Genomic DNA, 27,915 nt, shown 5'->3' with positions numbered 1-27,915 from the left:
GTGTGTGTGTGTGTGTCTCTCAGGTGCACTGGCAGATCCTGAGTGACTCTGACACATCGGGGGATTTCTCTGACCTTAGCGGCTCCGTGGTCATCCTGGAGGGTCAGAGGGGGGCAGAGGTGGTCCTCGCCCTGCTGCCCGACGCCGTGCCCGAGCTGGAGGAGCTCTACACGCTCAGGCTGAGCGCCGTAGAGGGCGGCGCCACCCTGGACGCCAACCGCAGTAGCACCCGACTTAGAGTGCGGGCCAACGACGAGCCGCACGGCTTGTTTGGGCTGGAGGCGGAGCAGCAGGCGGTGGTGGTGGCAGGGATGGGGGCTGCGCTGGGGAGACTCCTGACCCTGAAGGTGACTCGGCAGGCTGGAGCCTTCGGCAACGCCAGTGTGGGCTACCGGATCAGTACTGGGCCTGGGCTGGATGGACAGGAGCTGCTGGGAGAGGCGGCTGTGGGGAGAGCCCTGGTCAAGGATGGGGAGGACTCAGCCTCTGTTTATGTGCCAATTAATAGTCAGGTAAGGGACCATTGGGGCCAGAGATAGTATACTCAAGACCAGGGTCCCCAATGTATTTCTATGATTTATAACCGTCAATGGGGGATCATGCATTCGTGCCACAACTGAATTTATATATTTCCTGCCAATGCATGTAGATAACTTTGAATATATATAGTTTTCCTGTTTTTGCATATTTTGTAATGATGAACGTCATAAATGACCTAATAAGATCAAAACTATCTCCAGTATATCAAAGTACCCTTTTTGGCTACAATGCCCTGTCGCTGACCCTATAGTCATGCTTACCAGACTGAAAATCTCGCTCTCTGTCTTGTAGGTGTTTCTCTCAGTGGGTGTGAACTTCACTGTGGAGCTGATGGACGTGAGCCTTCTGGGACCTCTCCCCAGCTCCCCACCCCGCCTCCTACTGGAGGCCAAGGTCGCCATAGTGACTGTCCCAGAGGAAGCAGCCAGCGCTGAGGTATGAGTCAATAACTTTATTGAGTAGGGTGAAGTTGCACCTAGATGCTGATCTTGGGTCAGTTTTGCATTTGACCCACTAATGTTTAAGGATAGGATTTGGGGATCTCAGCTCAGGGGAAACTTCTCCCCAGAGCTAACTTTATTGTCCCAATGGGGAAGCAAGGTGTACTGTGTGTGTTGGGCCTTAGTTCGACCCATGTTTATACTTCCTGTCTCACATTACATTAACCCAAGATGAAGAGGAGGCTGACTGAATTACTGGTCTGTGGTTGGTAGCCCCTCCCTCTGAACACCCAACCTCTTTCTGTCAGGACTTATGACAGACTAATGTAACTTCTCAGTCAGTTGACCAGCTTGGTGGTGACCACGACATAGGCTTAGTCTATTGACCTAGCTAGCTACCCCGACTATCTCTTCTACTACCAGACAGTATTATCCAAGCATTTACAGCGGTACACAGGGCTGTGGACAATCTTAATGCCAACTTTGTTTCAAAGTTTCATCACGTCATTGCAGAGAGTCACCGTTACAGTGGAAACGGTCTCAACCATTCGTCTAGTTTTTTTACTGTCTGAATGCCCCATCTTTAGTCAGCTGTTCTATAGCTCATAATTCTAAAACCGTGTAGTTTTGCTTTGTCTCATCTCAATATGTTGTCTATTAGATCTGTCCTGGGCTTTAATGTAACACTCATGAAGTCATCCCTTATTCCTTCTCCTCTGTATGGCTTGTGTGTGTGTGTGTGTGTAGGTGGGCTTTGCCTCGTTGGCACTGCAGGTCTCCAGTGTGGAGACGGGTGTGTGTGAGGCGCTGGTGTCCAGGACGGGGCTGTTTGGGGGCGTGAGGGTGGAGTGGAGCGCAGGGTACCCCCCTGGACAGGCTCCAGTTGGGTTCAGGCCGGGAGTTATCACCCCCAGCTCAGGTAAGGCCCTCAGACAGGAAACTCACCACTGTGCGCTTGAGAAGAGGTTTGGTGACATGTTTATCTGTCTATCTGAGATGTGGAAGTCTCTCCCTGTCTGTTCATTTCCTCTCTCTCTCTCTAAACACAGAAGGGCATGTGAATATGCTGATAAGTGTTCATTTTCTCTATGTAAACCCACCAGACACATTCCACCTCCTCCAGTCTCATTTACATCTCTTTTTTTCCAAACGCCGCCACCAGCAAACGCCCTACAAAATGACCAAACTGATAGTATTGATGTAGGGTGTTGCCTGAGGGTGTTGTGTCGTATTCCTCAGGCTCGGTGACTCTGGCCCATGGAGAGAGGAGCAAGACTGTATTCCTCCAGGCACTCCCTGATGTGTCTGAGCCAGCGGCCTACGCCCTCCACCTCACTGCAGCCGGCTCCAGCTCACCTGCTCCTGGAGTAGCCAGACTCAGGTACAGTAACTAGCCTCACCTGCCAGGCTTATAACACTCCTATATACTGTAGACACAACGGTTGGAACGAGACTGCATTCTGTATGTAATAGTACTGTTAGAATGATATAGCAGCTATGGTGTGATGTTAATCTCTGTTTCCCTCTCCAGGTCAGGGTTCACGGTGGCAGAGGTCGAGCCACTGGGGCTGTACCAGTTCGCCCCGGACTCCCGCCAGCTGGTCATCGAGGAGGACGTGCAGACCATCACCCTCTACGTCCAGCGGCTCTACGGTTTCCGTAGCAACCGTACCCGCCTATCCTATGAGACGGCGTCGGGCAGCGCCCTGGCGGGACAGGACTTCACTGCCGTGCAGGACGGAAAGCTGTTCTTCGACTCGCCTCGCCAGACCTCCGCCTCGATCCGTCTGTCTATACTGGACGATGTGCTCTCGGAGCCCGATGAGATCTTCTATGTCAACCTGACAGACGTTCAGGTGCTGAGCCGTGGTGGTGACCCCCACTCAGGCGACTCCCGGCCCCGTCTCACCCCCCAACGCAGCGTGGCCACTGTCACCATCCTGGCCAGTGATGTCAGTGGGGGGGTGCTGAGCATCGGGCCGGGGCTGGTTCAGACAGCAGAGGACAAGGAGGAGGGGAGCCAGCAGGAGAGGAAAGTGCTCCTCAAGGTGCACAGGTCTGAGAGCCTGGCTGGGCCAGTGAGGGTCAGGGTCCAGGCTTATGGGGACGGGAGTGTCGGAGGTGGCCCTATCCCCTTTACTCTGGAACCCAACAGGAGCCTAGCCCTGGAGGGGCAGGACTTCAGGCTGGAGTCCGCCCTGGTGTCACTGCAGGAGGGGCAAAGCGAGGCCGAGGTCAGCCTACTCATCCTAGACGACTCTGAGCCCGAGGGACAGGAAGTGTTCTTCATCTACCTCAGCGAGCCAGAGGGAGGGGCACAGATCGCAGATGGACCCGACAAGCAGGGCTTCAGCTCCTTCGCCAAAATTATAATCCTAGGTAAAACACTGAAACGCCCATATCAGCCTCAGGCTCCCCTGTCACATGCTCCTTTAGTCTATCCATTGGTCAGTCAATTCAAGCTAATGTCATGCTCTAGTTTGTCTAATACAATTGAATCGCTATAGGTCATTGTTTTCCAATACAATTCCTAAATTAGGTCCCAGGGCACAGACATCTGACATCATTCCAGGGATGTGAAATCTGTTCCACTGTTCATTTGAATATAATTGATAATATAATCAAAGGGACGGTCACAAGAGAATTGGAAGCGTGATGCGCTGTATTTGTTGAACGCTCTCCTCAGTGTACATACAGTGAACAGTATAAGGAAATAGTCATACAACTCTGTCTCTCTCTCCTTCCATCCCCTCCCTCTCTCCCTCTCTCTCAGGGAGTGATTTCCATAATGGGATAGTGGGTTTCAGTGTGAGTTCTCTGCTGGGTCAGGTTCTGGATGAGGACTCAGAAGTGAACAGAACGGCCCTACTCTACCTACAGAGACAACAGAACCGGTATGTTTCTCCGTTTTTTTAATCCTCAGCAACATTCCTCTGCACATGTGACTGTCAGCAAACCAAAGAGTAGCAGCAGTAACAGTGGTGGTACAATCGGCATCATAAGTAGTGTGATACAAGCAAGCTACGAAGATCACCTCCAGCCACTTTGGGGCACTGTGTGTTTGATGTGAGACCCATCTGCTTCTTGCTTTTCTGCCTCCCCCGTGCAGGGCCTTTGAGGACGTTGAGGTGATGTGGCGGGCCACATTCAACAGGGCGGAACTGTCCCTGGTCAACAACGGTGTCAACCTGACCCGGGAGCTGCTGCAGACCTCCGGCACCGTGCTGTGCAGGAGAGGACAGGTCTTCTGTGTCCTCAGCATGGAGGTCCGACAAGACCAGGTGATTCCCAGGTCATACTAGAGGTTAGAGGTCAAGGGGGACCCGAACAGATGAGTCTCTCCAACTCCTCTCCATTTGGACCACTGACCACTGAAAGATGTCCTTATGAAGTAGCTCTCTCCCAGCCCATACATCCCTTGTATCTCACACGATATCTTTCTGCTGTGGCGTCAGAGGATATACAATATGTTAATGTGGAGGTTTGAAGAGAGAGTAGGCTGAAGGTGGCATCGACATCAATGTAAGCTCACAGGAGGAAGGCAGGAAGCCCCTGTGGTGTGATCACAGCCTCGGTCCTCTCTCTTCTCATCTCCTTCCTCTCCTCTCCCGGGTGGTCCTACTCACCCAGCCTCTGCCCGCTTCCTGTCCTGCTGTTTGTCTGTGTGTCTGGGATATTTTAGGGCAGACGTCCACACGCCTCTTCCTATCGAGCGCAGTCTGTCTGCTGTGCTTCCTAAATCCCCTACCCCTTCCTCCCCTCCCCCTACAAGGCTGGTATATGACACAGCCCTCAGACCTGGGAATGAGAGGAATTAGTCCCAGACTCACTGTTGGAGGCTGCAGGACCTGTCCACCAGTATGTGGCATGGGGTTCAATTCTATAACAATTTTTTATAAACATTGCTCGTACTGTACTGTAATCTAATGGCTGGGGCACATAATGTACCCTCTTTCTATTTGTCATCCTTTTCCCCTCTTACGTATTTCAATCTTAAACCAGATAGCCTTTCCTGAACCTCATATGTATGCGTGTTGCCATAGGAACCTGAGTACCAGGCCTGGTTCCTGGTTGAGATCTACCAGGTGGGTGTTGGCGCTGCTATCAACGAGAGTGCCCGCTTTGCCAATGTCACCATGCTGGAGAGCGATGACCCCCGGGGGCTGGTCTACTTTGCGGTGGGCTCCAGACTGCCCGTAGCACACCTCAAGACCACCCGCCTCAGTCTGCAGGTGTACAGAGAGGCCAGCACAGCCTCCACCATCACCGTACACTACCGCATGCTGGTGAGAAATATACACATGTGCACAGTACATACTACACACCACACACACTCACATACATGCACAGGAAACATTTTCACAGTGCACACACAAAACAAGCACCCTCACACACCACACACAGACACACACACATGGAATACTCACACACATTTTTTTTTTTGTAATAATATTTTTCACATTTCCATACATTCACATAAAATAATACTTTTTATATTGCCGTTACATTCCCACACTACCACACATCCTCTCACATTGTCTCCCCCTGTAACCTCTCACATCCTTCTGGTCGAAAATGACCATTTCAAAGTAGGCCAAGTCCCATCGTATTCAAGTTGTTGTGTTGTCTAACTCACCAAATCAGATTTCCATTCCTCACCCTGACCTAATTAAGCTGACCTAATTTTGTGACCTTCGAGGTCTAACGGTGTGTGTGTGTGTGTGTGTGTCTTCCCTCTCCTCCCATCCTGCCTCTCTCCCAGGGGTGGGGATGAGCTCTGTGTGTTTGGTCCACTGCCTAGCTGGGGGCCGACATTCACTTGTAATCCCAGCCTTTGATATTGTAGATCAAAAGGGAGCTTGTCCAGTGCACTTACTAGCACTCCATGTTACATATGTCAAGGTTATCTCCTTTCATCTTTCAGACAGAAATGATGTCCTGAAAACATCAGCTGGATACATATTTTATGTCACAGAGTCCAAATTCGTCTGTTCATCAATCCATCCCTTCTCCCTTCTATTTCGCCACAGGTCTTCAACCTCCTCTTCTCCTCTTATATTTGTACACGCATAAAGCTCTGTTGCAACACCTACTGTATCTCCCCATCCATCCGTCTCTCTCTCTCTATTTCCCACCTTTCCCACCTCCCTCAATCTTTCCACCCTACTATGACCTCACACTCCTTTCTCGTTGTCGTCCGATAGGAACTCCCTCGGGCTGAGGCAGTAGGCCCTAACCTGGTCTGGCCCGCCGTGGCCGGGATGGACTTCCTAAAAGAAGCGGGCCAGCTGACCTTTGACCTGGGCCAGAGGAGCACGGGGCTGGACATCACTCTCACCCCAGACCAGGCCTCGTCCAACCCCCCGCCCAAGCGCTTCCGCGTGGAGCTGTATGGAGCCAGCGGAGGGGCCAGGGTGCACCCTGAGTATGGGCTGGCCAATGTGACCCTGGTATCCGACACAGAGGCCCAGCTGGTTTGGGCCCTGTTGGACCAGCTCCAGCAGCCTCTGGACAGCGCCATACTGGATAGGGTGCTCCAGGCCCTGCTCAACAAGGCCACAGCCCAGCTTACACCAGAACAACTGACCGCCGTTCTGGTCGCAATGGGAAAGGTGAGAGAGGAGGGAGAGCGAGGGAGAGGGAAAACATAGGCTAGACAGAGAACAGAGGGAGACTTTTTTTTGCAAACTTGCTTTGTTTGTTATTAAAAGTGATCTGTTTGTGTGGGGTTTTTGTTTTTGTGTGTGCTTAGTGTGTGTTGCATTTGAGTTTGTCTGCTTTTGCCAAAGGGCAGCCTTTTCCCATGCAAAATAGTGACAGATCTGCAGACGAATTTCCTTTTGAAAAGGTCTCTGTTGTCACTGACTGTCTGACTCTAGCGGCACCTTTCTGTTACACTGTCACTTCATCTGAACCAATCGGCCTCTAGCAGAGCGGGGGACTGAGGGCACAGGGAATAACTGTCACCGCCGTACTAGAAAGAAAGGTTCCAAAAGGGTTTGTCAGTTGCGTTGTACTGTATGTATAGTAGCAGGGAATCACCGAATGCCACTTGTCACTCATAACCCACAGGTACTGTGTGTGTGTGTGTGTGTGTGTGTGTGTGTGTAGATTTAATAGGGGGCTCTTAGGTTACTGGCTATATGTATCTTAGTCATAAACACCTCCGCTCTCTCTCTCTCTCTCTCTCTGCTCGCAAAGGTGCTTATAGAGGCAGAGCGGACCCCTCTTGCTGACAGCAGCCGTGGTTTGACCTATGACCTCCTGTGTGCCATGGCAAACCCCAGCCGTGTCGACACGCAGGGCCTGAGTCAGCTGGCAGAGGTGGCTGAGCGCTTCGCCTTCTCCCTCCTCACACACTCCCAGTGTGGAGCACAGGGTCAAAGGTCAGTCCTGCCCATGGGGGGATTGTGGGTAACTGAAGCGGAGCAGTGCAGTCTATTATTTCTGCTAACGCGAACACTATTGTCTAAGGTCGACTATGGTCTCGTATAGTAGATCTCTTATTTCCCACTGTTACAAAGACTATATGAGTAGAATAAGAGTGTGATTTGTTGGTATTTTCAAAGGGGGAGGACCATTCTGGACACTTGCGCCTACATATCCATCTCTGCCTACCACTGGTACCCTACCCAGATCAACGGGCACATGTTCACAGGCAAGAACTCAGACTCATTCCAGTTGCCAGAGTTCCTCCTTGAGGTGCCAGCCCTGCCCGCGGGCACCCTCTCCCCCTCAGCCTGCCGCCGCGTGCAGCTCACAGAGTACAGCACGGAGCACTGGTTCCTCACCAATGACAAAACCACCGCCCTCAACGGCAAGGCAAGCAGACCCGCACACACTCATTGCCAAATCATGGCAGCTATTAGCACTTTCAGACTGATTGGTAACTATGCTGGAGATGGGATGCCCCCCTTGCAATTTTTCCCAAAGTCATTGTTGTAAAAGAGTGAGGTTTTTTTAATCCGGGGTGACTTACAGGAGCAATTAGGGTTAAGAGCATTGCTCAAGGGCACATCGACAGATTGTTCAGCTGGTGGGCTGTAGGAGTCGAACCAGTGACCTTTCGGCTACTGTAATATGGGCTTAACCGATAGGCTTCCCGCCGCCCATCACCGCTTTACTCATTTAGTCCATTCATCTGGTCAAATAAAGGTAAATAAATGATCATCAAGTTATAGGAGAGTACTATGGTATTACAGGTGAGGATGTTTTTGTCCGAATGTAACTTTTGTGCTGTTCAGAAACAGCAGGGGGCGATGTTGTCCACTGAGGCTCTGTCCTTAGTTTCCGCCAGTTGGTCTTTAGAGCTAAAACCAAATAGAAGTTGCCCATAATAGCTGTAGGCACATATCCAGGGTCAGCTTACCTCCCCCCGATCATTAGTATTGGTCAATTTTGGGGAAAATCCCATATCTGACCTTAAATCAGCATTTAGGGGGCAACTTCACCCTGCTCTGTACTGTAATGGTGTTTCTCTTGTTGTGTAGGTTTTCTCTGCCAGCCTGCAGGGCCGTGGGTCACGGCCCCTGAATAAGAGTGACGAGGTGGTGTACCGTATTCATACCCCTGGGCCAAGGGTCAAACCTGGCCAGTCCCTGTGCCTTCTGTGGAACCAGGCTGCTGAGAGGTACTGTACTCTGTACTCCCACCTGATGCCCTCAACGCCCTCTCACATACACGGTCACTTTCCTTCACACAGTACTATGTAGCTCTGTAGTGTGTTAATATCTGATATACTGTATATGCATATTATATATACCTCACATGCGAATGCAGAATGCAAGTATTATTTAATAACTTCATAAAATGAATGGATTCACATACAAGGCATAAAGCTTAAGTTACAAGGCAATACTGACATTAACGTAGCAATCACAATCTAGGCATACAGACAAACCATGAACAGATTGGGGCGGCAGGTAGCCTAGTGGTTAGAGCGTTGGACTAGTAACCGAAAGGTTGCAAGATCGAATCTCTGAGCCGACAAGGTAAAAATCTGTCGTTCTGCCCCTGAACTGTTCCTAGGCCGTCATTGAAAATAAGATTTTGTTCTTAACTGACTTGCCTCGTTAAATAAAGGTTCGAGAAAACAAACAGACCTAGCTAGCTGTAGTTAACAAGAGAAGCATTTCATACGACCTTATTCCATGGGCAGGATACAGGATAAGATACAGAAGGCCTTTCATTCTATTTATAACATTTGAAGGTGTCTTTAAAAAACATACATATATATATATTTACACCCTTGACCAATCAAATAATACCAAGGTATTGTAACCTGATCACCCAGGCCCAATCTCCAAACTTGATGATCATTTATGTGCCAACTCTCAGATATGTTAACGGTTTCAGAATATTTCAAAGGGTGACAAGTAGGACAAGACAGGAGGACTTGATGATCATTCATTCAGAGCATCTGAAGGCTTGTGTGCGGGATGAGTTAAGACCAATAAGACATATTGTGTCGTCAGAGTTCTCCTCAGGGGACACGTTTCAGATGCATACCAAACATGGATGCAGTAGCGTCACTAACACACATTTCAACAGTCCTATGGATACTATAGAGAGAGAGATTTGGCCCCTCAAAGGGGGGGAAGGGCGTACTGGCTCCTAAATCATTGTCCTTTGTGTCTTCCTTGTGTTGCTGGGCCATTTGCCGGGCAGACCCAGAGGTGACAGAGGTGGCACATAGTTAGCGCTGAGCCTATAGCTCTTACCACAACAAACAGAGCCTTCATGATCACATATGATTTATTTTTGTATGAATCCCCCAAAACGGATATTTCTCTTAGTTTCTGTCGCTATCCTAAACTTGAACCCATATACTAATGTGGTGTGTGACTGAAATTACTATTTTCGACACTATCATTTAGGTGAGTAAAAGCGTCCCCTTCTGCTCAGCTCTGCTCTGAAGGTGTGAACCTCACGTAAGGGTCGGCCTCTAGGAGAGAGGTCAGAGGTCAGGCCCTGTCCAGCCAGGACCTCTTTCGGGCAATGGATGAATTGGCCTCCCCCTCTCTCTCTCTCTGGGTTCGCCCAGCCTCATCTGTGATGTCTGCAAGAGTTCAGTTTGTTCTGCTCCGCGTTCCCGAACATTCCCGCCCATCAGAAGTGTGTTTGAAAAGACATTCCAGAGGAGGCCCGGCGTGGGACTCTTGGCTAAACAGCCTGTAACAGGACGCAGATTTCTCCGGTTCTGTTTGTTCCATGAAGCAGCTGTCTCAAAGATCTGTCTCCCAGATAAGCAACCAGATGACGGCGTTGATAACGTCAGCTTGAGGGAAGAGAGAGAGAGAGAGAGAGAGAAATAGACCTGTTCAAGTTCAACCTCGCCTCGCTGCACTAATGACAGGTCTAATAAAGCCCATCATAGACTTCACAGTCATTTAATCACGAGGACTGTCACAGCGTTTCTTAGACTCATTTCCGTGAGTTGTCAAGTCCTCTCAGAATCCCCCATGCCTGTCACTCAGAAAGTAAATTAGCTCAGCTTCGTTTTCAACTGGAACAAATATGGATTCTGTCCTCCTGTCTTGTCATACTTGTCACCCTCAAATATTCTGAATCAGTTAACATATCTGAGAGTTGGCACGTCGGAGCACTTGAAGAAGCAGAGACACGACACAGCTGGATGTTTCAATCAGAATTTCATAACTTCAAGGCTGGCTACTAACTGTGTTACGCCTCTCCTTCTCCCTTCCCTGTAGCTGGCTGTCAGACGGGCAGTTCTGCAGGGTAGTGGAGGACAGTGGGAACTATGTGGAGTGTGCCTGCTCCCACCTGTCTGTGTACACGGCCCACGCCGAGATGGCCGTCTTGGCCTCCTACAACGAGGCATTCTACGCCTCAGGCTTCATCTGCATCTCAGGTACCGTATGGATGGAGGCTCTCTTTAGGTATACATCCAGTTTAGTTCTTTCAGTCCGCCCCTTTTCTTTATATCACTCTTTCTTCCTCTCTTCCCTTCTCCATATCTTCCTGAAATCTCTCTCTCTTGCCTTTCAAGTCTTCTCTCTCTCTCTCTCTCTCTCTCTCTCTCTCTCTCTCTCTCTCTCTCTCTCTCTCTCTTTCTGTCCTCCATTACCTCCCACGCTGTTTTATATGTTTTGTCTTACATTGTAAGTATTTTCAATCCAGTTTAAAACGTGGGTTTTTATGTTCAATATGGAATGATACCGAATATCTTATTGTCTGATCCTCAGGTTTCGCCTTGGCCATCGTATCCCACCTGCTGTGTTCCCGCTTCCCCATGTTTGCGGCCAAATTGCTCACCCACATGATGATGGGTTGCCTTGGTACCCAGGTACGAGGACCACCCCCTTATTGTCCCCTCGCTGAATCTCCACAATACACAGACACGTCTTCCTCCATCCACAATGATGTTCCCATTCATCCGTTCTAGCCATAAGGCTTTTGAGTGGCGCAAACATAAAACGTTTTGTTCTACTCTGTCTGGGTGTAAGTGAGCTGATTAGCACGTTTTGACAGTGTGGGTAGATTTAGACAGATAAGGAACCTTTGAAAACGGTTATAGAAGCATTCATCTCTATGCAGATCAATTTGCCTTGCTCTATAGGTCAGCAGCCCCCTCTACTCAAACACACACACACACACACACACACATACATCAACAGGCGCTGCAGAATTGTGCACAGGGCCGCCACAATCTTGCGGGCTAAGCCGTTAGCCCTGACAACAAAACAATCCTCCAGCGCCCTTTCCCATAAAAACCATGGCTGCCGTTAACCGTTAGAGCGGTGAAGGAGAAATGTGGCCGGTGGGGGGCTACCACGGAGGAGTGTCTCAGCTCCTTCGGACCTGTGAGTGGGAGTGGGAATTTTCCACTGATCCCCAGTGCCTGACAGAAAAACACAGAGCCCCTACTAAACATGTCTCTCCATGGGGCTAAATACCCCGGGCACACTGATTTTATTGCTAAGTGGAGCCCCTGAACCTAAAAGGTTTGGGATGGAAAATTCCGTTCTGTCTTTTTCAGATACTGTACTGTACGTTGAGACCCAGGTAGGTAGGTATGTGTAGGGGATGTGTGTGTCCTGTTGGGCTGTTCAGTCTTAATGGTCAAGTCCTGGTCGAAGGCTTGGTAGGTTGTGTGCCCGTCATAGCTGAAGGTCTACTTGATTGTGTCCATGGTCTGGGCTTCTTTCTTTTGGGGGGGTAGGTAACTGTACGCATGTTCTGTTCAATTCATTGTACTTGCAAACCCATATAAACAAAGTCAAAATGTTCATGTCTCAAGCAACCAAAAGAAGGCTAAGTCCTGGGTTTCCCACTGGTAAATTGCTGAGCAGAATTGTTTTCCTAAGGTGTGAAAACAGAAGAAAGACAGGTCAATGGGACATCCATCTTCCCATAACTAGCAGTCCCCTGAGTTTGACCGAGAGTTTCTTTGACACTGTGTGGTGACACAGTTGAAGGGTTCATCGAGAAGTTTACACTCAGCACCACAGTTCTGTTTAGCCAGCTTTATGGAGCAACATTTGATTTGATTTGAAATGGGATTGAAACTCCTAAATCAGGTCAAGCGGTTGCTCCACTGTGTACATTTCCGTCACATACACATACATATACATACATACACTATATATATATATAAACATTTGTGGACACCCCTTCAAATGAGTGGATTCAGCTATTTCAGCCACACCCGTTGCTGACAGGTGTATAAAATCAAGCAAACAGCCATGCAATCTCCATAGACAAACATTGGCAGTAGAATGGCTTTACTGAAGAGCTCAGTGACTTTCAATGTGGCACCATCATAGGATGCCACCTTTACAACAAGTTGTTTGTCAAATGTGTGCCCTACTAGAGCTGCCCTGGTCAACTGTAAGTGCTGTTATTGTGGAAACGTCTAGGAGCAACAATGGCTCAGCCGCAAAATGGTAGGCCACACAAGCTCACAGAATGGGACCACTGAGTGCTGAAGCACGTAGCTCGTGAAAATCACCTGTCCTCCAGTGCAACACTCACTACCGAGTTCCAAACTGCCTCTGGAAACAACGTCAGCGCAATAACTGTTCGTCGGGAGTTTCATGAAGTGGATTTCCATGGCCGAGCAGCCTCACACAAGCCTAAGGTCACCATGCGCAATGCCAAGCGTCGGCTGGAGTGGTGTAAAGCTCGCCTCCATTGGACTCTGGAGCAATGGGAACGTGTTCTCTGGAGTTATGAATCACGCTTCACTATCTGGCAGACGAATCTGACCGACGAATCTGGGTTTAGCGGATGCCAGGAAAACGCTACCTGCCCTAATACATAGTGCCAACTGTAAAGTTTGGTGGATGAGGAATAATGGTCTGGGGCTGTTTTTCATGGTTCAGGCTAGGCCCCTTAGTTCCAGTGAAGGGAAATCTTAACGCTACAGCATACAATGACATTCTAGACGATTCTATGCTTCCAACTTTGTGGCAACAGTTTGGGGAAGGCCCTTTCCTGTTTCAGCATGACAATGCCCCCGTGCACAAAGCGAGTTTCCTACAGAAATGGTTTGTCAAGATCGGTGTGGGAGAACTTGACTGGCATGCACAGAGCCCTGACCTCAAACCCATCGAACATCGTTGGGATGAATTGGAGCGCCGACTGCAAACCAGGCCTAATCGCTCAACATCATTGCCCGATTTTTTTCACATTTTTTTGTTTACTACAGTACGTGACTCCATATTTGTTATTTCATAGTTTTGATTTCTACAATGTAGAAAATGGTAAAAAATAAAGAAAAACCCTTGAATGAGTAGGTGTGTCCAAACGTTTGGCTGGTACTGTACCTACATGTATACGTAATACTGTACATATCCTATGCGGCTGGCAGATGGCGAGGCTCAGGGGCCAGGGTTGAGGGTTCATCCTCTTTACGGGGTCTCTGAGGTGCCAGCTGATGCTCCAGACTGTAGTATCAGGCCGAGCCAGAGGAGTATCTCCCTCTGTGTAATTACTCACTGACACGACCCTCTGCGCCAGGGAAATTAAAGGTGCCTCCATGATTGATTCTCACTTCTCCAGCAGTGGCAAGCACATTCCTCCACCTTTTTATTCTCCCTGCCCCCTTACCCTCTCTCTTTCAACATCTCACCCCCCCTTTCTCATTTTCTCACCCCCTCCCCTCTTTCATTGTCACCCCCCTCTACGATGTGTGCAGTCTGTTCTGGAGGCCGATTTGCATGACTCTCATTTAGAGTTGTGAGTCTGGGAGTAAGTCTAGATAATGCCTCTCCTGCTGAGGCGCAAGTACTTTTTGACCTAGTCTCTCGCTCTCTTTTTCGCTCTCTCCCTCTTTCTCTCTCTGTCTGCTTTGTGGTCATTCTTTGTGGTGTTTTGCGTTTGGGTCATGATGACTACCTAGGAGATGACATCTGACGGTGTTCTATCAGTCAAACGGAAGAGATGGTTTAGCTGGAGCATGTCAATCCTCTTTTGTGGGGGATTGTTGAACCCACGGCCTCCAATTCAGCGAGGCCAATTTTTCAAATCCGAAATCTCATTTCCCGACACAACGGCATTGGGATGGAGGAGAGATCAAGGTTATCTCTGAGGATGACATCATTCTCATCAGTAACCATCAGCTGTCTCCTGCTGCCGCTATCAGTCCGATATCTGCACAGCAGTCATTTTTCGCAACACACTTTACAGAAAGGAAAAAAGATAAGATAAGCTAGAACAGCATGAACTGTGTTCTGTAGTGTAGCGCCAAGAAAAACGCTTGCATAGTACAACAGAGAATGGAGCCATGAAACATTAATGCCCTTAACCAACTGATCTGGAGGAATATATTAGATTGATTGATTTAATATTCAGTGTTCAAGGATTAACAGTTTATTGTCCCAGGCTGCGCACCGTAGCAAAGGAGGCATATTAAGTAATATGGTGGGGTCGCATTGACCCATGTGTTCCTTTTGGTCATATATCAGGTCTGGTCACTCTTTCACTCTGGTTGGCTCAGGCAGGGAGTCAACCGGGGTGCACCAACCAACTAACCTGGGGGACGTGGGGAGGCTGTTCATTAGGGTGCAGAGAGAGGACAGTCAGTGGTGTGGACATCAGACCCCCACCCCCCCCCCCCTGAGGGTGAGGAGTGATCTGTCTACTCAGCCACCTCCAGGGAGAGAGAGGTGACCTGGCCTGTCTCTATGATTCACTGGTGCTCTGTCCGCCCGGGTGGTGGCAGACACGCAACGCCACACTCTGACAAGCCCTCCCCGCAGCAAGACAACAGAAGATTGTGTGGAGTGGAAATGTACCCGGTGCTGCAGCTCACCTGGCCGCGTGTGTGTCAACCACGTTAGGGCTCTTCATACGAGCGGCAATAACGCACATTTGCCCTGGGCAATCAGAGGGGCCGCCATAAAGGACTTTAAGAAGTAAGGGCAGCGCTGGAGCTTTGTGTGTGTGTGTGTGTGTGTGTGTGTGTGTGTGTCATCCTGTCAGTATGTGTGTGAGCTACGGGCATGCAACCACACTGGAGGCTGAAGAAATTCGACTTGGCCCCTAAGACCCTCACAAACCTCTACAGATGCACCATTGAGAGCATCCTGTCAGGCTGTATCACAGCCTGGTACGGCAATTGCACCGTCCGCAACCGCAGGGCTCACCAGAGGGTGGTGCGGTCAGCCCAATGCATCACCAGTGGCACACTGCCTGCCCTCCAGGAAATCCACAGTACCAGGTGTCACAAGAAGACAAAGAAGATCATCAAGGACCTCAGCCACCCGAGCCGTGGCCTGCTCACCCCGTTACCATCTGCATCCAAGCTGGGACCCAGTACTCTACCCTTAGAGACTTCTGCCCTATGTAAATAGTAAATGAACAGTGGTCACTTTAATAATGTTTACATACTGTTTTACCCACTTTATATGTATACAATATACTGTATTCTAGTCATGGCTCATCCTATATTACTACTGCTGTACAAACTTTTTCTATTCAAATAGTCCATACTGTCTTTACGCACAATTTGATATATACATGAAAACTATGAAATAACACATATGGAATCATGTAGTAACCAAGAAAGTGTTAAACAAATCAAAATATATTTGAGATTCTTCAAAGTAGTTACCCTTTGCTTTGATGACAGCTTTGCACACTCTTTAAAAGAAATGTGGGGTTACTACATGATTCCATATGTGTTATTTCATAGTTTTGATGTCTTCACCCTTATTCTACAATGTAGAAAATATTAAAAATAAAGAAAAACCCTTGAATGAGTGGGTGTGTCAACCTTTGACTGGTACTGTATAGACAATGCATTCAGCAAGTATTCATACGCCTTGCCTTTTTCCACATTTTGTTATGTTAAAAATTTTGTTTTGTTAAATTTTGTTAAAAAATCTATCTTCACACAGTACCCCATAATGACAAAGCGAAAACAAGATTTTAGAAATGTTTGCAAATGTATTAAACGTAAAGAACAGAAATACCTTATTGTAAAAGTTATGAATACTTATATAAATGAGACTTGAAATTGAGCTCAAGTGCATTCTGTTTCCTTTGATTATCCTTGAGATGTTTCTACAACTTGATTGATTGGACATGATTTGGAAAAGCGAACACCTGTCTATATAAGGTCCCACAGTTGACAGTGCATGTCAGAGCAAAAACCAAGCCATGAGGTTGAAGGAATTGTCCGTAGAGCTCAGATTGTGTCGAGGCACAGATCTGGGGAAGAGTACCAAAACATTTCTGCAGCATTGAAGGTCCCCAAGAACACAGTGGCCTCCATCATTCTTAAATGGAAGAAGTTTAGAACCACCAAGACTCTTCCTAGAGCTGGCCGCCCGGCCAAACTGAGCAATCGGGGAAGAAGGGCCTTAGTCAGGGAGGTGAGCAAGAACCCAATGGTCACTCTGACAGAGCTCCAGAGTTCCTTTGTGGGGATGGGAGAACCTTCCAGAAGACCAACCATCTTTGCAGCACTCCACCAATCAGGCCTTATGGTAGAGTGGTCAGATGAAAGACACTCCTCACTAAAAGGCACATGACAGCCCGCTTGGAGTTTGCCAAAAGGCACTTAAAGGACTATTCTCTGGTCTGATGAAAAGAAGATTGAACTTTTTGTTTTGAATGTCAAGCGTCACTTCTGGAGGAAACGTGGCACCATCCCCTCGGTGAAGCATGTTGGTGGCAGCATCATGCTGTGGGGATGTTTTTCAGAAGCAGGTATTGGGAGACTAGTTAGGATCAAGGAAAAGATGAATGGAGCAAAGTGCAGAGGGATCCTTAATGAAAACCTGCTCCAGAGAACCCAGGACCTTAGAGTACTGGGGCTAAGGTTCACCTTCCAACAGGACAACGTCCCTAAGCAGACAGCCAAGACAATGCAGGAGTGGCTTCGGGACAAGTCTCTGAATGTCCTTGACTTGAACCCGATCAAACATCTCTGGAGAGACCTGAAAATAGCTGTGCAGCGACGCTCCCCATCCACCCTGACAGAGCTTGAGAGGATCTGCAGAGAAAAATGGGAGAAACTCCACATATACAGGTCTGCCACGCTTGTAGCGTCATACTCAACAAAACTCGAGGCTGTGATCGCTGCCTAAGGTGCTTCTACAAAGTACTGAGTAAAGGTTCGGAATACTCTTTTAAATGTGATATTTCAGTTGAATTTTTTTAATACATTTGCTAAATAAAAAATAAAGTTATTATGGGGTATTTTGTGTAGATTGATGGGGGGGGGGGGACTATTTTTATCCATTTTAGAATAAGGCTGCAATGTAACAAAATGTGGAAAACGTCAAGGGGTCTGAATGCTTTGCGAATGCACTGTATCAATATTTATAATCCTGTCTTTGACATTGCTCGTTTTGATATTTCTTAATTCCTTTATTTTTGTTGTTGTAACGGTCGTCGTATGAAGAAGGTGTGGACCAAAGCGCAGCGTGGGAAGTGTTCATGATACTTATTAAAAACTGAACACTGAGACAAAATAACAAAATATAACAACACGAAACAGTTCTGTCTGGTGAAGACACAAAAACAGAAAACAACTACCCACAAAGCATCGGTGGGGAAAAGCTACCTAAGTATGGTTCTCAATCAGATACAACGATAGACAGCTGCCTCTGATTGAGAACCACACCCGGCCAAACACAAAGAAATGCAAAACATCGAAAATGAACATAGAATGCCCACCCAAATCACACCCTGACCAAAACACAATAGAGACATGAAAGCTCTCTACGGTCAGGGAGCGACAGTACCCCCCCCCCCCCCCCCCCCCCCCCCCAAAGGTGCGGACTCCGGCCGCAAAAACCTAAACCTATAGGGGAGGGTCGGGGTGGGCATTTCACCGCGCCTCTGGAAGCTCCGAACCGAAGGGCGCCTCTGGAAGCTCCGGACCGAAGGGCGCCTCTGGAGAGTCCGGACTGAAGGGCGCCGCTGGAAGCTCCGGACTGCAGGGTGTCACTGGAGGCTCCGGACTGGAGACCGTCTCTGGAGGCTCCGGACTGGAGGCCGTCACTGGAGGGTCCGGACTGAAGGGCGTCGCTGGAAGCTCCTGACTGGAGGGCGACACTGGAGTCTCAGGACTGAAGAGCGTCACTGGACGGTCCGGACTGGAGGAAGAATCTGGAGGGAGGAGACGCAGAGACAGCCTGGTGCGTGGGGCTGTAACAGGGCTCACCAGGCTGGGGAGACCTACAGGAGGCTTGGTGCGTAGAGGAGGCACCGGATGAACCGGGCTGTGGGGGAGCACTGGAGCTCTGGTGGCGCAGCCTTGGCACAACTCCTCCAGGCTGAATGCCCACTTTAGCCCGGCCCCTCCAGAGTACAGAAATGCAAAACATAGAAAATTAACATATAATGCCCACCCAAATCACACCCTGACCAAACCAAAACAGAGACATAAAAAGCTCTGTACGGTCAGGGCGTAGAGAGCTAGGTGTTACTGCACTGTTGGAGCGAACACAAGCATTTCACTGCACCTGTGATAACATTTTCAAATCTGTGTACGCGACCAATAAACTTTGATTTGATACACACACACGGATGCACGTGCAGAAACGTATTTGTCCAAACCAAAGCCTACGTCATGAGCAACCGTTCAAATGTGTCTAAACACAAACATACAATCGACCAAAATGTGACGTCCAACTCATAAGTCACCCACCGACACGAACACGCTTCCTCCCGAACATTCACGTCAGCGTTTTTCCAGTAACATCACTTTGTTTTGTATTTCCTTCTAATCTCTCACAACCGCTGGCAGTTTGTCATCAAATTCATATGATTCTCTCGTGTCTTAAATAGCTGTTTTCTCTTACACCTGAAGAGAAAAAAAACACCTCAGAGAGAGGTCTCTATCTTGGCTTATATGTGCATGTTTATCCAGACAGTTGAGCGGTTAGGGCAACTAGATGTATCCTAGCTTACATAACTCCTCTCTGTGGTGAATCGACGACTCACAGTTTCTCATTTATCCCCCCCGAGGCTAGCATATCAGCCCTGTTGCGTTCTGGTCCGGCTCAGAGCATGTGAAACGTACAACCTTTCTCTCCCTGTTGACGAAATTAAAATTCTTATCGGTCCCAAACGAATGGGGTTTGTATGTAGAAGTGTTCTTACTGGATTTCTTCTCGCTGGTTGCATTAGTAGAGGCACGCGTTACATAATCGGATATGCATCGAAGTTCACCTTCTGACCCACAGAATCAAACGTGTCTTTAAGCGACAGCTAATAACTATGGTGGATTGTGTTCCTCAGCAGTGATATGTGGTGTGTTATGTATGTATGGGACAGGCCTATTTCCATAGTCCCTTGCTGACAGGTCGGGGACATCCCTATTGTGTGAGTGGGGATGGTGGGCCCATCGTGGGTCTTCGGGAGTGTTATATATGTGGCATTGTAAGCATGTTCTTTATCTCAGGGCCTGACAACCTGGCCCCTGTGTGTGTGTTTTTGGTTTTGCTATCCTTGTGGGTACCAGAAGTCCTCACAAGGATAGTAAAACAAGGTCAATTCAGACAAGTGGGGAAATTTCGCCAGTCCCCACTAGGAAGAAAGTGTATTTTAGGTTCAGGGTTATTGTTAGGATTTGGTCTTTGGCGTTCCGGTTTGGGGTTGGGGAAAATAGGATTTTGAATCGGAATCAATTGTTTGATCCCCACAAGAATAGTAAAACAAACATTTCTGTCTTCCACTGTGACTTTCTGGAAGTGTCTTGCTCTCGGTTCACACACACTCTGATGTTTATCCCAACGGTCAGGAGGTGTTTAGGTGACCCTAGTTGTGAGTAATACAGGATATCCTGTCGTTCTGGGACGAGGTCCAGCAGTTTGCATTCCGCTCCGCTCGCCTCTGCTGCCCGGAGGGACTCGGAGAGAAAGAAAAAAATGGGGGAGCTCAGAACTAAGGGATTTGAGATATCATCACTCTCCGCACTCAGGGAGGAAAAGGTAGTTGCTTAACCGCAGGGCCTGACCCTGTTTACTTTGTCGGAACAACTGAAGGAAAACACGGTGCTCATAGCAGTGACACATAGGGTCTGCTTCTCGTTAGGCAGGTCACGGTAAATCAACAAGACGTGTGACGTGTGGCTGACGTCAGAAAGCCTCCTCACAAGGCCTGTGTTATTGTCAGAGGCCAGTCTGGAGGGTGTGGGGTGTGAGAAAGTCGGGAGAGGAAGAGATGCTGGCACTCACTCCACTCCTCGATTCCCCCCAAAAAGTCCCTTTCTGGTCTGAGTGCCACGGGTTTTCAGTAGGACCTTGACAGATTTTCTCCTTGAAAACAATGCCTGGAAAATGATATTTTATTTGGAGTTGGTCCCACTTGATAGTAGACATGAAACGATGATGGTAGTGTGCTCAGTGCTACTCCATACTATTCGGTGGAGGGAGGCTCTTCACCTTTCTGCTAATCCTAGCCTAATGACGCCATGCCATGGTGTAATGTAACCGAGGCCTCAGCCAGCAGGACACGAGGGGATAGGGTGGAGATGAGGAGGGCCCCTCGAGGGGGTCACATTACGCCCCACGGGAAGGTTGCTCTCTCCTCCTCTCTTTATCCATCTCTTATACTCAACATACTCCTTTCCTATCCCCATCAGCAAAACCTCTTCTCCATTACATCTCTCTCTCCTCTCTGTCTCTTGAGATTAAGAAACAGGGCAGGGTCTGATTTGTCATTATGAGTGTGTTTCCAACCCCCCCCCCCCCCCCGTTTTAGACTATACCCCTTTGCCCCAGCAGACGAGGTCATTCTCAGATATATATTTTTTTTTACCAACAAGGGGGGCTTGCCTACGGATTGTGACCCCAAAAACAGAGGCACAGGTGGCCTTGAACTTTCCCCCTCTTTCCAGAAAAAGCTTTGCAAACAGAGGCAGGAGGCCGGCCCGACCTTTCGCCCGCATCTGACTCAGTTCTGCGGCCACGTGGGCTGACTGCACCACCATGAGTGTGAAAAGATGTACATGAAGCCTTTTCCAATTCAATCTCCTGTCTTACTCCTTATTATTTAATTGTAGTAACAACACAAAAAATGTTATCACTCTTCAGCCCCTCCCCCCTCCATCTCTCTCTGGTGTCGTCAGGGGGGTGACTGGGAGGACAGATGGCTCTGGTTGGCTATGCTCTCTCCATCAGTCAGTCTGTGCTGTCTCTGCTGGGCTGAGCAGGGCCATCAGTGCATCAGTTATGGACCCGTCCTGAACCTCTCCTCAGTTCCCAGCCACCCACAGCGCTGAGCACATTAGAAAAGGGAAATGACACCGCTGCTGATAAACTCAGTTTTCATCCTGAGCCAATTGAAGCAACCCTCCCTAGCTCTATATCAGGGGTGTTCAATGTTGGTCCTGGAGGGACAAAAGACTTCTGGTTTTCATCCTCTCTTAATCAGGGACTGATTCAGACCTGGGAAACCAGGTGAGTGCAATTAACAACCAGGTAGAAACAAAAAACAGAAGTGTCTCGGCCCTCCAGGACTGGAATTGAACATCCCTGCTCTATACGAACTGCACAACCCTACCTACCCAAACCTGATAACGCTGTACACTTCTTATCCCTGAGAGACCTCCCCCCACATCTAATACCCTATTATACATAGAGGAACATTCCGTAGTTTAAACTATGCAACCTTCATAACTAAAGGCCCCCAAAATCTTGAAAGATCATATGCATTCTGAGTTGGGCAACTACAAACAACTTCTCTGTATTGCAAAACATTAGACCACACAAGAATAAGAAGTAACAGAGGAAGAGACGAGGTGAAAAGAACATCTCAATCCTTAGTACCCTTCATTCTTGTACAAAACTGTATTCTCCCTGCCTCAAACTATACCTCGGCTGGTCTAGTTCTACTTCCACCATAGGTGCTAGCAGTGGCGTTTATTCGTGGATGCCAGGGGAAACCAGGCTTCACTAGAAAATGTACCAAGAAAATAAGAAAAACATATACAAAGTAATGTTTCTTTATGTTTCATCAATTTCCTTCAATTCGCAAGAGGCGGAATATATCACCGGAGAAAGCATGCAAGCAAACGAAACAATGCCCCTCTGTCTCAGTATGTTTATCCAATCTATCGGATTCTGTCTGGTCAAAAACAGTTTGACAATGTTGTCGCCCATAGCGTTGAACGCAAGGAAAGCCAGAGAGCATTTGGCCTCCCTTGGTCATTTGGCTATTTTTTAATCAGCCTTGAGCTAAACTGAGTGAGCTCAGCTGTGAATGGTCCTGGCGCACCCAAAAAAGTGTCTATGGAAGCCAGTATGGATTTGGCTTCATACCAATCAGAAGCCAAATGTCATCATTGACAGAAAAAAACAAGTTTTAGTTCAACTGTTTACTGGTCTTCCCAATGGGTACCCTTATCTGCTATACATACATTGAATTATTGTACAAGGGCACAGGGCGAGACCCAGATGCAGACACGGGAGGCAGATGATTCGAGTCTCTGATATTTATAATAATCCAAGGGGCAGGCAAGAGAATGGTCGTGGACAGGCAAAAGACCATAACAAAGTCAGAGTCCAGGAGGTATAGGGTGGCAGGCAGGTTCGAGGTCAGGGTAGGCAGTATGGTCAGGCAGGCGGGTTCAGAGTGAAGGCAGGCAAGGTTCAAAACCTGGAGGACTAGCAAAAACAGAAAATAAAAAGCAGGCGCACGGAAAAACACACTGGTTGACTTGACATTACAAGACGAACTGGCAACAGACAAACAGGGAACACAGGAATAAGTACCCAGAGACTAATGAGGAAAACAGGTGACAACTGGAGGTGGGTGGAGACAATCACAAAGACAGGTGAAACAGATCAGGTCGTGACACATTGTCTCACATTCAACCACACTCGGCACAGCCAGAAGAGGACTGGCCACCCCTCAGAGCCTGGTTCCTCTATGTTCCCGCCTTTCTAGGGAGTTTTTCCTAGCCACCTAGCTTCTGCATCTGCATTGCTTGCTGTCTGGGGTTTTAGGCTGGGTTTCTGTATAAGAACTTTGTGACATCTACTCATGTAAAAAGGGCATTATAAAAATATTTGATTGATTGATATACACAGAGTGTACAAAAAATTAGGAACACGTGCTCTTTCCATGACATAGACTGAGCAGGTGAATCCAGGTGAAGCCTTGAGAGAATTGTAACCTGCAGTGTATGTGTACCATTCAGAGCGTGGATGGGCAAGACAAAATATTTAAGTGCCTTTGAACTGGGTATGATAGTAGGTGCCAGGCGCACCGGTTTGTGTCAAGAACTGCAACGTCCGTGGGTTTTTCACACTCAACAGTTTCCCGTGTCTTTTCAAGAATGGTTCACCACCCAAAGGACATCCAGCCAACTTGACACAACTGTCGGAAGCATTGGCGTCAACATGGGCCAGCATCCCTGGGGAATGCTTTCGACACCTTGTAGAGACATGCCCCGACGAATTGAGGCTGTTCTGAGAGCAAGATGGGGTGCAACTCAATATTAGGAAAGTGTTCCTAATATTTTGTACACTCAGTGTGCATTGACATTGTAATCTAAAAAATGACTTCATAATAAGATAATACATCAGTGCATTATCACTTATCTACGTGCAACATATTTGGTTGGACAGCAAATAAACTTTAAAGCCATTTCCTCTGTTTGTTTTTATAAGCTGTTTGTGTTTGAGATGAATCAACAGGGCAGGGTCTGATTTGTCATTATGAGTGTTTCCAACCCTCCCCTGGTTTAGACTATGCCCCTCTGGCCCAGCAGACGAGATCACTCTCTGATTTTTCATTTCACCAACAAGATAGGATTGCCTGATGATGGTGAACCCAAAAACAGAAGGGCCGGTTGCCTTGAACTGTTCCCCCCTTCCAGAAAAAGCTCTGCAAACAGAGGCGGGAGGCGCTTTCTCTCACATAGTTCGGCCACGTGGACTGTGATTCTTTGTTTTACCAGCGAGGGAGGTTTGCCCAATGAGGGTGACCCCAAAAACAGAGGTGCCCGGGGCCTTGAACTTTCCCCCTCTTTCCAGAAAAAGCTCTGCAAACAAAAGCAGGAGCTCCCGTCTGACTAACATAGAGCCTAAGCTGCGGCTATTTGGAATTACTTGACCACCATGGGTTAACAGCACTGACTGTGGCTCTTCCCCACAGAACTAACCACATTATAACTACATTATTACAGTGTTCACAGTTTGAATCTGACTGTAAAATGCGCCAAAGGTGAGAGACAGTGTTGAGGTCAAGAGAGTTCAGTACTATAGATGTCTGATGTTATCTGATCACATCGGACAGAAATCCGTTACAGATTTCCTTTACGGTAATTTCTTTCAACGTTTTTATGCGTTACGTTGATGTTTAGAGTTTAGACTTCAGTGGCCATGACAGCTTTTCCCAGCAGCCTTATCTATCGTCAAATTCGTTAGATATAGTTAGACTTGTATAATGATGCTGCTGTTATGTAAACAGACATGTGGTTTTAGTCTTCTACTTCTGAACAATGTTGTTGGTCTAAGCGTTTATTTATTAATTGTCACCACATTGCCTGATAAACATGAGAGGACCCTTGAACTGTCTGACTGAGTGCTCGCTCTGGTCCACTGCTCTATTTTTGGTGGCCAGGTTGTGTTTGCGGCCCTAAATCTGTTTCAGGCTGAACTTTGGAAGGTGAGACAGGGCAAACTCACGGTCAACCTACTGGTTTGGCTTGCTTGATACATTATACAGTTCGGAGAACAAGTATTTGATACATTGCCGATTTTGCAGGTTTTCCTACTTACAAAGGTCTGTAATTTTTATCATAGGTACACTTCAACTGTGAGAGACGGAATCTAAAACAAAAATCCAGAAAATCACATTGTATGATTTTTAAGTAATTAATTAGCATTTTATTGCATGCCATAAGTATTTGATACATCAGAAAAGCAGAACTTAATATTTGGTACAGAAACCTTTGTTTGCAATTACAGAGATCATACGTTTCCTGTAGTTCTTGACCAGGTTTGCACACACTGCAGCAGGGATTTTGGCCCACTCCTCCATACAGACCTTCTCCATATCCTTCAGGTTTCGGGGCTGTCGCTGGGCAATACGGACTTTCAGCTCCCTCCAAAGAATTTCTATTGGGTTCAGGTCTGGAGACTCCAGGACCTTGAGATGCTTCTTACGGAGCCACTCCTTCGTTGCCCTGCCTGTGTGTTTCAGGTCGTTGTCATGCTGGAAGACCCAGCCACGACCCATCTTTAATGCTCTTACTGAGGGAAGGAGTCGTCCTGTCCCCAGTCGTCCTGTCCCCTTTGCAGTCGTCCTGTCCCCTTTGCAGAAAAGCATCCCCAAAGAATGATGTGTCCACCTCCATGCTTCATGGTTGGGATGGTGTTCTTGGGGTTGTACTCATCCTTCTTCTGCCTCCAAACACGGCGAGTGGAGTTTAGACCAAAAAGCTCTATTTTTGTCTCATCAGACCACATGACCTTCTCCCATTCCTCCTCTGGATCATCCAGATGGTCATTGGCAAACTTCAGACGGGCCCGGACATGCGCTGGCTTGAGCAGGGAGACCTTGCGTGCGCTGCAGGATTTTAATCCATGACGGAGTAGTGTGTTACTAATGGTTTTCTTTGAGGCTGTGATCCCAGCTCTCTTCAGGTCATTGACCAGGTCCTGCCGTGTAGTTCTGGGCTGATCCCTCACCTTCCGCATGATCATTGATGCCCAACGAGGTGAGATCTTGCATGGAGCCCCAGACCGAGGGTGATTGACCGTCATCTTGAACTTCTTCCATTTTCTAATAATTGCGCCAACAGTTGTTGCCTTCTCACCAAGCTGCTTGCCTATTGTCCTGTAGCCCATCCCAGCCTTGTACAGGTCTACAATTTTATCCCTGATGTCCTTACACAGCTCTCTGGTCTTGACCATTGTGGAGAGGTTGGAGTCTGTTTGATTGAGTGTGTGGAGGAACAGGAGGGCTTCTTAAAGAAAAACTAACAGGTCTGTGAGAGCCGGAATTCTTACTGGTTGGTAGGTGATCAAATTCTTATGTCATGCAATAAAATTCTAATTAATTACTTAAAAATCATCATTTTTGTTTTAGATTCCGTCTCTCACTGTTGAAGTGTACCTATGATAAAAATGACAGACCTCTACATGCTTTGTAAGTAGGAAAACCTGCAAAATCGGCAGTATATCAAATACTTGTTCTCCCCACTGTATATACAAAAGTATCTGGACACCCCTTCAAATGAGTGGATTTGTCTATTTAGGCCACACCCATTGCTGACACATGTATAAAATCGAGTACACAGCCATGCAATCTCCATAGACAAACATTGGCAGTAGAATGGCCTTCTTGAAGACCACAGTGACCTTTAACGTAGCACCGTCATATAGGATGCCACCTTTCCAACAAGTCACTTCGTCAAATGTCTGCCCTGCTACAGTAGAGCTGCTCCGGTCAACTGTAAGTGCTGTTATTGTGAAGTGGAGACGTCTAGGAGCAACGTGATCTTCATGAAATGGGTTTCCATGGCCGAACAGCCACGCACACACCACCATGCGCTTGTGTTGGCTGGAGTGGTGTAAAGCTCGTCGCCATTGGACTCTGGAGCAGTGGAAACGCATTCTCTGGAGTGATGAATCATGCTTCACCATCTGGCAGTCCAATGGACGAATCTGGGTTTGGCAGATGCCAGAAGAACACTACCAGCCCGAATGCATAGTGTCAACTGTGAAGTTTGGTGGAGGAGGAATAATGGTTTGGGGCTGTTTTTCATGGTTTGGGCTAGGCCCCTTAGTTCCAGTGAAGGGAAATGTTAACTCTACATCAAACAATGACATTCTAGACGATTCTGTGCTTCCCACTTTGTGGCAACAGTTTGGGGAAGGCCCTTTCCTGTTTCAGCATAACAATGCCCCCTGTGCACAAAGCGAGGTCCATACAGAAATGGTTTGTCAAGATTGGTGTGTTAGAACTTGACTGGCCTGCACAGAGCCCTGACATCAAACCAATCGAACACCTTTGGGATGAATTGGAACGTCGACTCTGAGCCAGGCCTTATCGCCCAACTTCAGTGCCCGACCTCACAAATGCTCTCGTGGCTGAATGAAAGCAAGTCCCCGCAGCAATGTTCCAACATCTAGTGAAAAGCCTTCCCAGAAGAGTGGAGGTTGTTATAGCAGCATAGGGGGCATCGACTCCATATTAATGCCCATGATTTTGGAATGAGATTTTCGATGTGCAAGTGTCCACATACTTCTGGTCATGTGCTGTATGTTTCATTGGTTGATTCGTTTGTTTACTTGGAATAACGGCGTCAGTGGTATTGTGTGGCTCTTGCATATCGCTTCCCACCACAGCCTCTTCCTTGGACGATCAACTATTTGCTGATACCTCAGTATACCAGTATTGATGCTAGTTAAGACAAATCTATGACATTAAGTCAGGTCAAATGGAGCCTTGTGTAGCCAGGGGGTTTGACAGAGTATATGTCTTCTCGGTCGGTCGATGCTGA

General features: G+C 47.9%; 1 protein-coding gene across 2 annotated transcripts in view; it reads left to right on the top strand.

Moving 5' to 3' along the window:
- The window catches only part of adgrv1 (adhesion G protein-coupled receptor V1), a 197,971-nt gene that overhangs the window by 99,603 nt on the left and 70,453 nt on the right, over positions 1–27,915 (top strand). For both annotated transcript variants that reach the window (XM_055886148.1, XM_055886147.1), the window contains 14 exons: positions 24–512; positions 832–975; positions 1,728–1,899; positions 2,220–2,361; positions 2,512–3,359; positions 3,754–3,874; positions 4,090–4,261; positions 5,024–5,266; positions 6,185–6,592; positions 7,182–7,366; positions 7,550–7,802; positions 8,471–8,610; positions 10,691–10,851; positions 11,186–11,286. In XM_055886148.1, the coding sequence (XP_055742123.1) occupies positions 24–512; positions 832–975; positions 1,728–1,899; positions 2,220–2,361; positions 2,512–3,359; positions 3,754–3,874; positions 4,090–4,261; positions 5,024–5,266; positions 6,185–6,592; positions 7,182–7,366; positions 7,550–7,802; positions 8,471–8,610; positions 10,691–10,851; positions 11,186–11,286 (3,579 nt within the window). The remainder of the gene's footprint in view (positions 1–23; positions 513–831; positions 976–1,727; positions 1,900–2,219; positions 2,362–2,511; positions 3,360–3,753; positions 3,875–4,089; positions 4,262–5,023; positions 5,267–6,184; positions 6,593–7,181; positions 7,367–7,549; positions 7,803–8,470; positions 8,611–10,690; positions 10,852–11,185; positions 11,287–27,915) is intronic.

Source organism: Salvelinus fontinalis, chromosome 28, assembly GCF_029448725.1.
Source record: "Salvelinus fontinalis isolate EN_2023a chromosome 28, ASM2944872v1, whole genome shotgun sequence".
In the NCBI taxonomy this organism is placed as follows: domain Eukaryota; kingdom Metazoa; phylum Chordata; class Actinopteri; order Salmoniformes; family Salmonidae; genus Salvelinus; species Salvelinus fontinalis.
The sequence above is the reverse complement of the archived record's forward strand: the minus strand, read 5'-3'. Positions and strand labels throughout refer to the sequence as shown.